Source organism: Centruroides sculpturatus, unplaced genomic scaffold (assembly GCF_000671375.1).
Source record: "Centruroides sculpturatus isolate CEXI.00-Female unplaced genomic scaffold, Cexi_2.0 scaffold1283, whole genome shotgun sequence".
Classification (NCBI taxonomy): Eukaryota; Metazoa; Arthropoda; class Arachnida; order Scorpiones; family Buthidae; genus Centruroides; species Centruroides sculpturatus.
In genome coordinates this window covers 47,374-63,083 of record NW_019385479.1, presented here as the reverse complement: position 1 = coordinate 63,083, position 15,710 = coordinate 47,374, and the positions used below count along the sequence as shown (strand labels likewise).

At 26.9% G+C, this 15,710-nt stretch overlaps 1 protein-coding gene across 4 annotated transcripts in view; it reads right to left on the bottom strand.

Annotated features, from left to right (window-relative positions):
* Positions 1-402: 402 nt before the first annotated feature.
* LOC111639355 (regulator of telomere elongation helicase 1 homolog) overlaps positions 403-15,710 on the bottom strand; it is a 50,817-nt gene continuing 35,509 nt past the window's right edge. For 2 of the 4 annotated variants that reach the window (XM_023385223.1, XM_023385226.1), the window contains 14 exons: positions 14,186-14,392; positions 12,647-12,929; positions 12,333-12,464; positions 12,133-12,248; positions 7,958-8,087; positions 7,780-7,886; positions 6,901-6,956; positions 4,243-4,361; positions 4,004-4,162; positions 1,082-1,229; positions 930-1,001; positions 763-849; positions 588-685; positions 403-509 (listed from right to left, as the gene is read on the bottom strand). In XM_023385223.1, coding sequence (XP_023240991.1) covers positions 417-509; positions 588-685; positions 763-849; positions 930-1,001; positions 1,082-1,229; positions 4,004-4,162; positions 4,243-4,361; positions 6,901-6,956; positions 7,780-7,886; positions 7,958-8,087; positions 12,133-12,248; positions 12,333-12,464; positions 12,647-12,929; positions 14,186-14,392 — 1,807 coding nt within the window. In that variant the 3' untranslated portion in view covers positions 403-416. The remainder of the gene's footprint in view (positions 510-587; positions 686-762; positions 850-929; positions 1,002-1,081; positions 1,230-4,003; positions 4,163-4,242; positions 4,362-6,900; positions 6,957-7,779; positions 7,887-7,957; positions 8,088-12,132; positions 12,249-12,332; positions 12,465-12,646; positions 12,930-14,185; positions 14,393-15,710) is intronic. The other 2 variants (XR_002759052.1, XM_023385224.1) reach the window with 2 other exon arrangements.

Genomic DNA, 15,710 nt, shown 5'->3' with positions numbered 1-15,710 from the left:
AGTAAGAACAACAGATGGCGCCATATAATTTTTTAAAATTTAATAATGTATATATATATATATNTAAAATATTTAAGATTTACATCACGAAATGTTATTAAATCGAATAGAATAATTTCCATAAATTTAATTTATTAATTATTTAAATATTATAAGAATTTATTGAAGAATTCGAATAATAAAACTAGCAGAAAAACTTAATTTACCGTTAAATGCAGCAGCTATACTTTCGCATTATATTTATCAGCGAGGGGCGTAGACTCGAATTCAACCGGACAGGCCCGTTTATTGTCCATTATCTTTTATCCTTTCGAGTGTCGAATATTACTAAATCGAACATTTCAAAAAAAAAGCGTCGAAGGAACCGCCAGTCTCGTATCAAAACGTAATTTACAAAAAAAAAAAAAAAAAAAAATTCACGCAGAGCTTACGCACGATTTAAAATACAATTGTCTCAAGTCACGCTTTTTAATTTTTGTACACTTGCAGATGGGGCAGAATCGAATTTTCTACAAATAAATAAATAATTAATAAACATTTTACTTTTTTATTATTATTAATAAATAAATTATCATCAATTAATGTACCTTTCGAATGTTTTTCCAACATAAAAAACAGCAAACGTGGCCGCAGAAGGCCATCATAGGAACAGTCGCTATATTTTCACAATAGGCGCATGTGTAAGCTGTTAAAATACAAAAAAAATAATTTTAATTTGCAATTGAAATTGTAAAATAGAAATTTTTAAGACTCAATAATTACCCTGCCCACAAAACTTCTTCATAGAATTTTTATTACTAACCTGTAATAAACTATCATTTTCAACAGACATATCACTGTCATTTCTCTCTAAATACAAACCATATACAGTATATGAATTTAGTTTATATTTATAATAAAATAATGTTATAGATTATTCTAATATTTACCAATTTTAAAATTAGTTTTGCATAAATTTATAAAATCGTTTCTCTGTTCACACGAAACCAATGGAACTATTACTGAAAATTGTAAGAAATTTTAAATGGAATTTTTTTAATTGATGACCACTCAAAATTAAAAAGAAAAAAATTTTTCTTACTGTTTAATAAATTTTCTCTTTCTGGAATGTTGATGAAAAGAACGGAAATGTCTTTGGCAAAATTACTGATGTTTTTATCATTCTTGTATTCTTTCACAACTTGGCAAAACTTGGGGTAACTGTTTGTAAAATTTAATATTCTCTTCACCTGTACATAAATTATATTAAAATAATTACTAAAAACATTTCAAATAATTTTCGAATTCATTAACATTCATAAAAATTATTTATAATGTATATTTTTCTTGTATTTGAAAAAAAAAATACTTTTAAACAAGGAACATTTAATTGAATAGTAACAAATATTTTTAATTTAATTTTCGTTTATGAACTCAATGAGTAACACTGAATTAAACAAATAATAAGGCTTACCATTAACAAATAATAGGTTTATCATTTGGCATCATTCAGAGGCCCTCTTCAAGTGTAATAACAAGTTACAATTCAACTGAGCCAAGAACATATAAAAACTAAGTAGAACTATAACTTTTGTTATTTCATCTAAAGAAGGCTTCTATATTAAGCCAAAAACATTTGTGACCGATTACTCATTGTGCTGGAAGTTGTATGGTAAGCATAAACTAGTTATTCTTATGACAATGATTATAGTTACTTATATGCAATTAAGAGTACGACTGAGATATAATGAAATAGTGCATTTGCTATTATTATTAATAAAAACTTATTTTTTGTTAATAATTTAATTTTGTATCATTAGCATCTACTTAGCATTAAATGTTCAAATATTTAAGTCCAAAATGCAAACATCTAGCATACAGATTTGCGTTACAATAAATATCTGATGAAGGATTGTTGTCCTCTATTTTTTGTGTACTCCTCCTCCTTGATATAACAAGTCCTTAAATAAAGTAAGGTTATCATGGACATTTTTTAGAATACTTATACAATGAGGACAAGAAGCAATTAACAAAATAAAATATAATACAGTGTCTTTCTAATCATTAACTTCACTGTCTGTTTTTATAAGTTCTGCAAATTTTTAAGATAATTATTGCATCCATACTAATTCTATCAATTTGAGTGAACTATATGTAAAAATTGGATCAAATCTAATAAGCATTCTAATATACCTGAGTTAACTTCTATGAAATTCCTGGATACATAATTCTGTTGTATTAAACTGAAGGATATATTTTTGTATGTAAACTAATTAATCTTTACAAATTTTTAATCTTAATTTGTTTTCACATATCTATCAAATCAACAGAATTTAGTATTGAATAAGTTGAATTACTATACTGGTTTAATTGACTAAGAAGACCTCCAAGTTACATAAAATTCTTTTTCTTTTTTTAAATTCTATTGATCTTATATTTTCATCAGACTTGTGTATTTTTAACATAATAATCAAACTAGTCCATACAAATTACTTAATTTTAAAATTAATTTGTACTATTTTCATCTGTTAATTTTAGTTTATTTATTTTAATTTCCCTTTTTTAATACATCATAAATTACTTCATTTAGTTTACTAGTAACTTATAATAAGTGCCAACATTAATTAATTCTACATTGCAAATAAAATATCTTTACCATCAATTGCCTTCCTTTTTCTTGATATACAAAAAAACTTGATTATTAGTGTTGCTTGTTACAAAACTAACAAATTCAGAAACATATTCCTGGACACATTGTTTTTCATCCTTTGCTATAAAAAGATTTATCTCCTAATTCATCTGAAGATTTATCTGTATCTTGCATAGTACTAACATTTTTTTTCACTTTTCATAGTCTCCAATCAATGATGACATTTATGATAAGTTATCAAAATTTACAAATTCTAAGTCTATTTGAAGATAGAGAGAAAATTTGTCAAGGCATAGTACAAAGAATATTAATTTACTTGTTTATTTATTTTGATTAAATCATTGTACTAATTCATGTAAATTAACAAAATTGTTAATAAATATAACAAGTAAAATGGCAAAGTCATATTTGGGACAAAACTATGTCTCGGAGACTCACTAGTAGGCGGGATCACTTTGACTTCAAGGCGGGTCTTGTTCTCATTCTCCAATCTTCTTTGGTATTGCTGATTTTGACCGTAATTGTTCAAACTTCGCTGGCCTCAACCATGATGTTGTCCACGATGCATTTTCGGTGAAATTAACCTATCCAATGTCAAAATTTCTCCCCATTGCGAGTTGCCCCAGGTTGAATTTTTTAATGCCTAACAAAAATTCCCCATTTTTGAAAAAAATAATCGTGGCTATTTTATCTGTATCGTCCGAAATTGTTTTTATTTTGCACAAACAATATATATATATAAATAAATGTAAAAAGAGAAAAAATTATATTTCGGTAGTTAGTTTTTAATATAAAATTATAACGACTAGCACCATCTACTTTCAAAAATGTTCCAATGCTGAAACGAGATATCTCGGGTCAACTGGTCAAAGTCAGCACATGGCAACCAGAGATATGTTGGGAATAACACAGGATGGGTAAATGAGTTTTTTCAAAGATTCGTTTGTCAAAATTTGATTTCACAACGTTCACATTTCCAACTTTCCAATAACTTTGCATGTGCAAATCTCACACTAGTGCCTGTTTGTAGAAAGTGTTGCCATTTTGTATTTTATTTTGACTTGGTTTTCAGTCCCAAGTACCTACAAGTCTGGTTTTTTTATGTGCACATGATTTGGGCACCTAATATACTGTGCCAAATTGAACTCCTGACATGTACTCCTTCATACCTCTAAGCTGGTAACACAGGATGGCACCGTGATTTTATAAACAAGACATAGTCTTGTCAATAACTAAACTTATCAACAATTTAACAGTAAAAATAAATCTTTAAGAACTAATTATGAAGTTCATTAATAATAGTCAATAGACATATATTAACCTAAATAATTTATTAATAAGTATTATTATTAATATAATAAGAGTTAGATATACTTCTTGCAGACGATTTTTCCATTTTTCTCGCAACATAGAATCTTCCCTTTTATCTATTGTACTTTCGTTTTTACCATTAATATCATGCAAACCAACATTTATCTTCCTTCTTTTAACAGATGTTTTTGGTATATCATCACATTTCGATTCCTGATATACATATATATAAAAAAAGCAATTTTCATATTATTTTTCCAAATAAATCTATAAATTAGTAAATATTCAAATTTATTACTTACTGAATTATCTTTTTTAGATTTTACTTCTAAATTATCTTCAAAGTTTGATGATGATGAAGCAGCCATATTTTCAAGAGCATCAAATATACTATTACTGTGTTTAGAACTTTCAGATAATTCTAATTAATAAAAATTAAATTTATAAATTATGAGTAATTTTAAGAAATGGGCTTTTTTAAAATTAATTCTTTATAAAATAAAGTACTTATTCTTAATTTATATATATATAGCTTCAAATTATAAATTGTATTTATAGTAAATAATATATTTTATTTAGAAATAAAATCTATATGCTATTGTTTATAGTTAAAAACAGTATTTTAACTGTTTAATATTTTTAAATTGTTATATTGTGACTTGCATAGTATACAAGATTTGGTTTCTATCAGCTTGTTTTTATACATAGTCTTCCACAAACTTTCTCTAATCTTCAATAATACAGAGACCAGAGATTCCCAGACTTTTTCAAGCCACTGCCCTCTTGGTTCCATAAACTTACATCCAATGCCCCCAACACCCCTAACCCATTTTTATTTGTGTGAGAAAAGCTTGGAAATATTCTTAGAAAACTTTTCTATGAACCTCACACTTTGTATCCTTACCATACATTGTTCTGCACATATGGAAACCATTAAAAACAATGTTTCTTCTTACCTGTTTTAATAAATAAAAGGGAAAGGTCTGTCAGTGACCTCAACCTTGGCCTATGATCACTGTTCAGTACCCTGCCTCCAATGCCCGTCTCGTACTTGCTTCTTTTTGCCCTCTTAGATTTACTCACCGACCACAAGGGGACAGTGGCACCACTTTATGAATCACTACCATAGACCTTAAACTTGTAAAAGCTACCATCAGTCTGATTGAGCACTTCTTAACAAATTTCACTTCACATTCAAGAAATGTTGTTCTTAAAGTCCATCTTGTATCAGGTCAAAAAAATGGAAGTTCAATGAAGCTGTCAGGACTGTTCTATTTTCTCTTCTTTATTTTCCATCATTTGGCAAGGGTACTTCTTTGGCTTCACTTTCATTCTTCAATATATTGTTTCTATAAGCCTAATTTCACACCTCTCTCATATCAGATTACCAATGCTGGGTACGCTAGTGATCTTTTACTTTCATACATTTTCGACTAGCAGCCAGTTTAAACATTGATTCAAATCGTGCTTGTTTTACTGCTATGTAGCAGGGTTGTACACAGTATGCTTGCTGTTGTCATATAACTATTGGATGGATTGTATGAAAACTCACAATTCTGCACACCTTAGTATGTCTAGCACCAGCTATTTGAAATTCAATAATGGGCAATGCTGAGATTTTATCTGATTATTTTCAGCTGGGTATCCCAGTATCTCACTGCTTGACAAATGTGTGAAATTCTCCCATAAAATCCCATATGCTTCATAATCCATTTAATACCATTTAAAGCTCAATGCCAAGACACAAGTAATTTCGATCTATATATAATTATACATATTACACTTCACTATTCTGACAACAACAGCAACATAACATCTGTAGGTCTTCAATGACTGTCAGTAACTCTATAACTTATTTATATTAACATAATATAAATATCAAAATATAATAATATATGCTTTAAACCAAACAAGAAATAAAATTGTAGAATTTTTTCCATCAGGTTATTTCTCTGTATACATAAATTAATTATTACATCAATTTGTTACTAAAGGCAAATAACTTGCATTATATTAATTACTGATTTTAATAATTTTAGAAATTAATTTATTTCTATATCAATTGGTCTGTGTTATTTATATCTTAAAACAAATTTTTGAAATAAATAAATATTAGGATTTATAAATAAATCAAAATTATACTAAGTGTGAGAAAACTGTTTAAGAAGTTAGCTTGTTTGTATTGTATAACTTTCATCAAAATGCTTTGCTGAAAATAAATTTACAACTTTATTTTATATTTTATTGTTAATATGAATTTGTAGTGAATTACAACACACCACACTGAATTGTTTTGTGTTTGTTATTATGAATTTGTAGTGTTTTTTTAATTAATATTACTATATGATATGTATAACTACTACTATCATCATCACCGTCATCTTACAAGAAATTTAATAATAATCCAGAGTATGGATAAAATATGTTTCCATGCTATAGAGATTTTTTGCATTGAGAAAGTTGCTCATAAACTGTTGCTTATTAATCTCATGTTATCTCAAAAACTTAGTAAATCTGTTATCATATATTGATTACCTTAAATACTAAATATATGTACATAAGTTTGACAGATAAAAAAGAAAATTACATATTTTTTCCTATCATCAAAAATCATGTCATCTATCAATATGTAATCTGCATGAATTATTTAATCAATTCATTTTAATCGAACAATTTTTTATAATCTGTTAATTTGATTTATAACAATTTATATGGAGAAGTTAGACAATCATAATATAATAAAATCAATTTATATAACAAATTTGAAATTACTACACATCAATTGTATATGTGAAAATATAAAATTAGCTAAAATTTTAAATAATGTATTTGTAATATATATATATTGCTTTTAAAATTTTAGCTATTATATATATACAGTATATATATGTATGTATGTATATTTATTTATTTATATGTATATATGAATTCAAACATAAAACTGAGAACTGATAACTTACTTTCTTTAGTATCATTATCTGGAAGATAACCTTGAATGATATTGTAGTTGTTTGATCTATTAAAAAGTAAATATTTACATATTAAATGCATTATATTTTAATCAATTTTATATTCTGTCAATAATGATGATGTAATACAATTTTGAATAATGTAAATAATAATAATAAGTAAAACAGCAAAGCCATTTTTGGGATGAGACTATGTCTCAGAAAGTGCAAGCAACACATCTCAAAATTTACTTTTCCCCCCTGCATTTTCAGCCTAAGTTCAATATATATTCTATGTATATCTCAAATAGTTTTATCCCAAATCCTCTATATCTCAAATTACAGACTGAAGTGTTGATTACAAATTCAAAGCTCAGCAACTACATTTTGATAGCATAAATTGTAGTTGAGAAACATCTCTTGCAATACAGTACATAGTTTCAATTAATGCTGCTTTCTTTTGATTGGCTACAAGTTTGCCTTACATCCTATTGGATGAAGAACATTGGGTATCAGAAACTAGTGACAAACTATTTCTGTTAAGGTATGTTAAAAATGTTTTATTTATACCTAATACAGATATGTACTGTACTTGCTATTATATTAATAAAATACCATACTTTTAATCAAACATTACTGTTTACTGTGTAAGAACCTCTATATCTCGAAATCTAACTCAAATTTTTTTCTCATTTCTGTGAGATTTAAGATAGGTAGATTCAACTGTATTTACATAACTTATTTAAGACTGAAATTTATTAAACACTCATCTTATGCTATTATAGTAAAATAATTTTAATTGAAATATAGTAAAGATTTCTAAAGAAAATTCTACAAATGTGAAAACAGAACAAAGGTAATTAAAGGTTAATGATAATAAAAACCACTTACATATCACTTTTATCAGTAATTGTTTTGGATTTTGAATGACAAACTGGAGTCACAACTATTTTTCTGGATGAAGAAATAAAACTTGCAGTTTGATTCTGTAATTTTGTCTACAAAATATGAAAATATAAAATGAAATGACTTCTAACTTACTATTTAAAAAAATTTTTTTTAAACTTACAAAAGATGTTTGTTCTATTTTACGAAAAAATCCACTCATTTCTTTCAATGCCGAACCAAATGAATTAAAAATTTTTATTCTTCCTTGTAACCACATTGATAACTGAGAATATATTCTTTTTTCTGAAAACCTATAAATGGAAATTAATTATCATACATAAACAATAGCAAAAATAATAGCAGGATATGTAATAATAATCTTTAATCCAAAGAGTTGCACAAAGCATATTCACAAACTGGTTTATTTCAGTCTTTGAGACTACATAAATTTAAAAACAGATAATAGATTTTCACATTAAAAAAATTTTAGTTTTTTTTCATTATTATTTTCTTTTAATATATATTTTATCAAACTTCAATATACTTTGAATTAAGATAAACCTTTTTTAAAGAAATATATTTTTAGAAAGAATATATATAAAGAAGTATATTTAAAGAAATATTTATTTTTAAAATATAATGAAAAATGAATACAACTTTATAAGAAAAATGGCAACTTCTAGATTCCTAAAGATAATTTTTTTCATGCCTTTAAATTATAAATTTTATGTTGTTTTTATAATAAATTGCAAACTTTTTTAATAATATGAAATAAAAATATTTTTTAAAGTATATTTTTATAAGAATAATTTAAAATTATATATAGAATTCACACACAAATTATAGATTAAATAAACTATTAGATTATTTGATAACAATGTAATTATATGTTTATTGTAATATAAAATTATTTATTAAATATTAAATTATTATAATTATTAATTTTGATAAGAGATCTAATGTCTACTTCTAATACCAAATTACTTAATACCTAATTATTAATAGTAATAAAAAATAGCCTGATTAACTACGGCAATTATTTAGTTTATTGTATGTTTTCATAACTCCACATATTAAAAGTTGTAGTGTATCATATTTCTTAAATTATGATAAATAAAAATTACAGTTGTAATTTGTCTAAAGTAATAATTATTTTATCACTGAAGTTAAATGTGAGAATCCGGACTTCAACATAAACAATTTAACATCATAACATCAACTTTGTCAACTTTCACACCTGGAGTATATCTTCATTTAAGTTCTCAGCGTCAATAAAGATGCTTTCACGCAACCTTCTGACCTGATGTCATCATTTTAATGTAATACCAATCGGGCAGTCAAGGAGTCGCCGCCAGTCCCTCGATAGTTGCAGTCGTCACCAGTCCCTCTAGGATTAAAGTCATTGAAATTTTCCTGTGTCAGTGCCAATCGTACTCTATCAGATTTTCACGTTACCCTTAACTCTGCTTAGAAGAACTTTCCTGGATTGATCCAGACCTGTTCCAAATGATCCAAATCCATACAACCTCAAGACCCTAGACCTCAGAGTCCTCCTGAAATCCAAATCAAGAAGCATCACCATCAACACAGGTATTTCCTGACTCATGAACAATTGCAAACTCTCTCTCTCTCTCGTGACCTCTAGATAGATAGGCCAAGTCAATGTAACATGATATATATTGTATATTGTATCTGGAACTCGATCATTTGCACTTATGATCATTTGCGTAACCTACTTTTTAACCCAAACTAAACTCATTGTGACAGCTTCTGTGTCAAACGAGATATGGAAGTGTCAGTCCTGATGAGGCATCAAAGAGGTGCCAACCCTCCAGTTACATAAATAAATTATAATGTCAATTTTAAATTGAAATTTATAAAAATTAAAAGTGATTTCTCATCTTTAATTTATATAAATATATCATATCTTATGATTGATACAATGCATCCAAATATGATTTACATTATTTTGTTATAAATATTTTCCACTTCATTTATGAGCATAATAATAGTATAGTCTTATCATAATAACAATATAGTATTTCAATAGTTTACATTGTTCTACTTTTATATTTTTCTAAACACTTAAACCTAGGAAGAATATCAAGAAAAATATCTTCAGACTTTCACTAAGTGGAAATTTTTTCCCTATTGTTATAATTGTTCAGATGGAAAACTATTATGCAAACTAGGATCACAAAAATATCAGATCAATACTATGTAATGAATGAGGAATTAATATTCCTTATCAATATATTCAACAAATATATTTATTTACTGACTAAATTATACTGAGAATGTAATTTATTTTTGTCAAAAATTATTTATATAATTTTACAACAGTGAGAAATGATCAAAATCTCTCAACTTTTAATTCAAAAAGATATATTTTAAAGTGTTCTCAATATACAGTATTTGTACAGGGTGTCCCACTCAGGAGTACAACTTTAAAAATGTGAATTACTCATGAATGTGTACACATATCATCATGCAACAAGGTTCAAAATATTCCTTATTTAATGAAGAATTGATTCACACAGCACGGCACCTGGTCCAATTTTCTTTGATGAGACTGTGAACATCGACCAATACTTGTCCATATTTGACGAATTTGTGAAACAACTGGACGACTATGAACTTCAAGAAGGTTATTTCCAACAGGATGGGGCAACGTGCCATACCTCTCATGCCAGTATGGAAGAGATCCAATCATTTTTTGGAGACAGGGTGATCTCGAAAGGCTTGTGGCCACCTCGATCGCCCGATTTAACTCCCTCAGATTTTTTCTATGGGGATATTTAAAGGGCAAGGTATATGCAAGCAAACTCATGGACCATTGAACAATTGAAAGCAAACATCGAGCATGAAATTACTGCCATCAACAGTGACATGTTGCAGAGGACATTCTCAAATATGGAGCGTCGCATCTCCTTGTGTGCAGATGTTGGGAGAGGACATTTTCAGCACCATTTGTAATGTGGACTTGTTTTCCACTAAATACAGGTATGTTCAGTTCTTACAGCTCGCCTTTACATTCACGTGTTCACGAGTAATTCACATTTTTAAAGTTGTACTCCCAAGTGGGACACCCTGTATTATAGATTATGATTTTCAATGACATTATGACATTTCATTTAATAATAAATTTATATCTAAATATTTTTGGATTCATAAATGAATTATGTTAGATTAAAATTTTAATTCTTAGGTATCCCCCTAGGCAGATTGCCCAAGTGTTGCATTGCCATAACTAAACAAACAAACAATTATATATTTACACAGTATGATGATTATAGGCATTTATTTGCATACTGATTAATTTGCAATTAGTCTAATCATCTGTACAGTTAACTAAGACAGTTTAATTGGACAAACATCCTTGCTTTTCCATAAACTTTTGCTTTCTGAAAAGAAATTCAGCAATTGATCCCATTTGTTTCAGCAAACTGGATGTCATTCCTCCAGAGTTCTAGTTGTTTCAGAAAAAATGTGCCAATTGATGAAATTGTTTGTTATCAACATTTAGTTTCAGATTCAGCAAATCAATCACAGGATCTAGTGAAGTTTTGGAAAATCACACAAAGAATATGCCAACATTTAGCAAGCTTGCTTTTGGTGCATTATCACTTTTAGGAAGTTCAGATGAAGTCAAATGAAGTTTTTCTACAATAAAGCTGTTTGACAGAAGAAAATTTAGATATTCATGTGAGATTGTCTTTTAATAAGAACTGAAAGTGTTAAATTCAACCAAAACTGAATAAAATGTAAGCATTAAAATAAATCATTCCTGATGGGGCGGTCTTACAGATAATAACTAATAATGATGATACAGATAATACACAAATACAAAATTTAGTTTTTTCACAATAAATAAATTTGAAAATTCAAAACTAAAAATTATTTTGTCTTTTTTTAAAATAACTATATGTAGACATATAATTGTTTCATTACTTTTCATATATTCAAGAATTTTTATTTGACTAGACAAAGTTATGATGTGTCTAATAGATTTAACTGACTAAATTATTCTAATATTCCTACAGATGAATCTTAATGCTTTTGAGAATATTTTATGGTAAAATTTTCTCCAAGGAGCAAATTTTTATGGATCATAATGATAATTTGTTTCTGAAGAAATAACTTTTTGCCTAGATACAGACAATCAAATCTAAAGTTGAGTAATTATCTGAAATGTTTCCTTGCTTATTCTACATAATCTTTGATCAATTTTAACCAAGTAATATTTGATTAGTCAACAAAATTATGAAAATAAAGTCCTTGTCATACAGTTATTGCATAAAAAAACATATTTAAGAAAAAACATAAGCAACATAAAAATTTAAATTCCAAATTCACCTATTATCACAAAACAGTATTGCTCCATAATCATTTCGATGTCGGATTACTCTTCCAACTGCTTGATTAACAACTCTGGAAGCTTGTAATAAATACCATTCGTTACCTGATAACCCCTTATAAAAAAGTTTTTCTTTTTAAGTTAACATATGACATTTAAAATAATTATAAATAATCAAAAACTTAAATTTCTATCTTACCTTCTCTTTACAAAACTCATTTAAATATGACATTTTTAATTTAACTCGTGGATCTTGACAAGGAGGAAATGGTAAACCAGTAATAAAAACAGCTCTTGCATTTTTATCTGAAAAATCTAACCCTTCACTAACCTGAAATGGGCATAAAATAAATAGGCTAATGTAAAAAAAATCAAACAGATGAGATTAAAAATAATAATAAAAGTTGGATATATATGATAATGGTATAAAAACTTGTAAAGATAAAAAAAAAATAGAAGGTTTTGTATGTTAACACTATAAAAATGATCAAAGAATAGTAACATAAAAATTACCTTTCCTCTACAAACAGCAAATAAAATTGCACCTGAAGAATCTGCAGTTTCTATTTTTTCATAATATTGGGTTATACCTTCTTGGAAAGCAATTTTTCCCTGTGGTTCAATAAATATACTTTTAACTGTAGATAAACTATTCCAAATTCCAGATTCTTCCCATTTGGCAACAGAAGAACGCAAAACAGAATAGGATGGAAAAAACACTAGCATACCATCCGGAACCATACGACCCAAATTAATTAAAGTTCTTCCTAAAGAATTTATGTACTGAACATTTGACCTAAAATTAAAATTTTTAAATCAAATATGCTAAGCTTATGCCAGAGAATCCTATTAATATATACGAAATTCCGGTGTGGAACGGAAATGATGTGATTGTTTTAACAATAAAAAGTGATTAAAACTTGCAGATCATTGTGACGTTTCACAAGAATTAATTGCTAATATATTTTGCAATATAATAATATATGAAAGAAAACCCGAAAAACTTTACTTGGCCACCCGCTAATCATGCTCGAACTGCGACAAACAGTTTTTAATGGTCTATTCAATTGGACACCGAAGGGCAAAGTTATTGTCATAATTATCATGTATCATTTAGAGAGAAATGATAATTTGAAGATATGAAAACATATTTTTTAATTAGTATTTTCGATTATTATTTCTCTTGTGAATTACGAATATAATTTTAGAGTTTTAAATTCAATTTTGTTCGTTCTCTGTAACTAGAATCTTATCATTATTGTTGAATAAACAATTTTATAGATTTATTCGATTGTCACGCACGTAACTCTGTAACATTCTCTTTTTATATAATCCAGATTGAAATTTTACGATGCAATTTAACTGCAATTTTGAGAAAATCAATGTATTGGATAAATTGAATTTCTAAANACTTTTTAAATAGTTTTTACTATAGTACTAGATCAGTATTAAAAAAATTATCTTAATTAAAAAAGTATATAAATATTATTTTAGAACAGAGATGTAACAATTAGCAAGTGATTAATTGTTTGTTAATCAATTAATTGGCCCCACAAATTAATTGAAACTTTATAATTAAATCTCAAATAATTGGAATAATAGGTAAATGGTCACTCCATTGAAAAAACATTATTACTTTTTAGATTTAAAATGATTAAATTAACATTAAAAAATGGGCACAGATATCTAGCAACCCTCCACTAACTATTGAATCCTTCCCATAGCACTTGGCTGTAATACATATACTTCAAAAGATGCATATTCTGGATACTATGTAAGTAATCATTGAACTGAACAGTAAGTAATCATGATTATGTAAGTAATCATGATTGAACTGAACAGTGTATATAATAACTACTTAATATTTATATAATACATGCATTTAATATGACAAATACAAACAGTGCCAAATATTTTCAGTATAAGTACAGTAGAAAGAATTTATGTACTGAACATTTGACCTAAAATTAAAATTTTTAAATCAAATATACAAAATTAAAATAATATTGATTCATTTAATAAATTCAATACTAAACTTTAAATTCAAGTTACCTATTTTGATATGATGAATTTAAATTAGTTCCGTCAGGTCCTTGCTTCAATACACCAATGAACACTTGATCATCATCAATAATATGAGGATTTTCTAATGTTACTGGAAAAGAAATTCCTAATTCAGCAGCAAAAGAATTTAGTGGAGATAAAGTTCCACTTGTAAGAATAAGACTGTGAACACCTTGTTGAATTAAATCCATCATGCTGTAAAACATAAACAAACAATATTTATACATATATTGTTATTATGAATCAACTACATATCTGTACATTGTATATCTTATTAGCTAATAATTTAGACAGTTTCTTTCCAAATTATTTTTCTTAATAGTTAAAACAATTATTTTAAAATTTTGAAAATCTATTTTATTATATTTAAAATAATAATCTCATACAATATACTGAATGATCAAAAAGTTGTCATGTATCTATATCGCAAATTAATATAACATAAGGACACAACGACTTTTTGATCACAATATATTCTTTATTCATTAATATAGGCAATGTAACAAAGACAACAATTGCCACTCCCACTATATAAAAATGCTGTTGTATGAATATCACAATGATATTAAAACAGATACAATATTCAAATAAAATAATCAGTAATTATTGTATTTTTTATAAATATAAAAATGTTCAAAGAAATAATAAAATAATAATAATTTTTAAATATCCTAAAAATGTACTTATTAATAATTCATGCAATAATAATTAGAGAGATAAATTTTAAAATAATTTATATGTTTAAGAACAGGGAAATAAAGTGGAAAGTGATCTTGAATAAGATGTAATTGTAATTATTTACAATCAATTATGCTCCAAAACTGGAATATCTTACATAACACATCTAAAACCAGCTAATATTAACTTAAAATAGTACATACATTTACTAATATTTTCATGTGTTTGTAACAGACAACCTCAGGTATAATATATATAATGCAGAATTTGTTCATTTTAGTTCTGCATTATAAGTATTATACCTGAGGATGTCTGTTACAGATAGGTGTGTAAATAAATTAAACATGGACATGTTTAATTTATTTACAGAATGCCAATTTAGAGATAGAACTAATACAAAAACTCAGATTTAATTAAAATAAAAACATTAGAAAGAAAGTAAATGAAAATATTGAAAATTAATATTTATATCTTATTGTGAAATCCGGAATTTTTACCAATTTTTTTTTTTCTAGAAACTAGAATGGAAAACAACTTGAAAGAAGGAAAAATTCCAACCTCCCCTTTTTTCAAGGTAAACATTTGCCCATCTCGACAATATTCCCACACTATGAACTTAAAAGTTGATAGTTAACATACAATTTCATCATCTTATTTGGGTTCCAGGGACAACTTTGACCTCCCCGCACACCTTTTACCTCGCAACTAATTTAGTCACATGACAGTTTTCCCACTGCAAAACGATAAAAGCCACTTCTCTCCCCCCTCTAGGGAGTCACTCATCAACGGTAGTAGTAATACATACTCTAGGATTTATTTTTAACTTGGTGCCCTG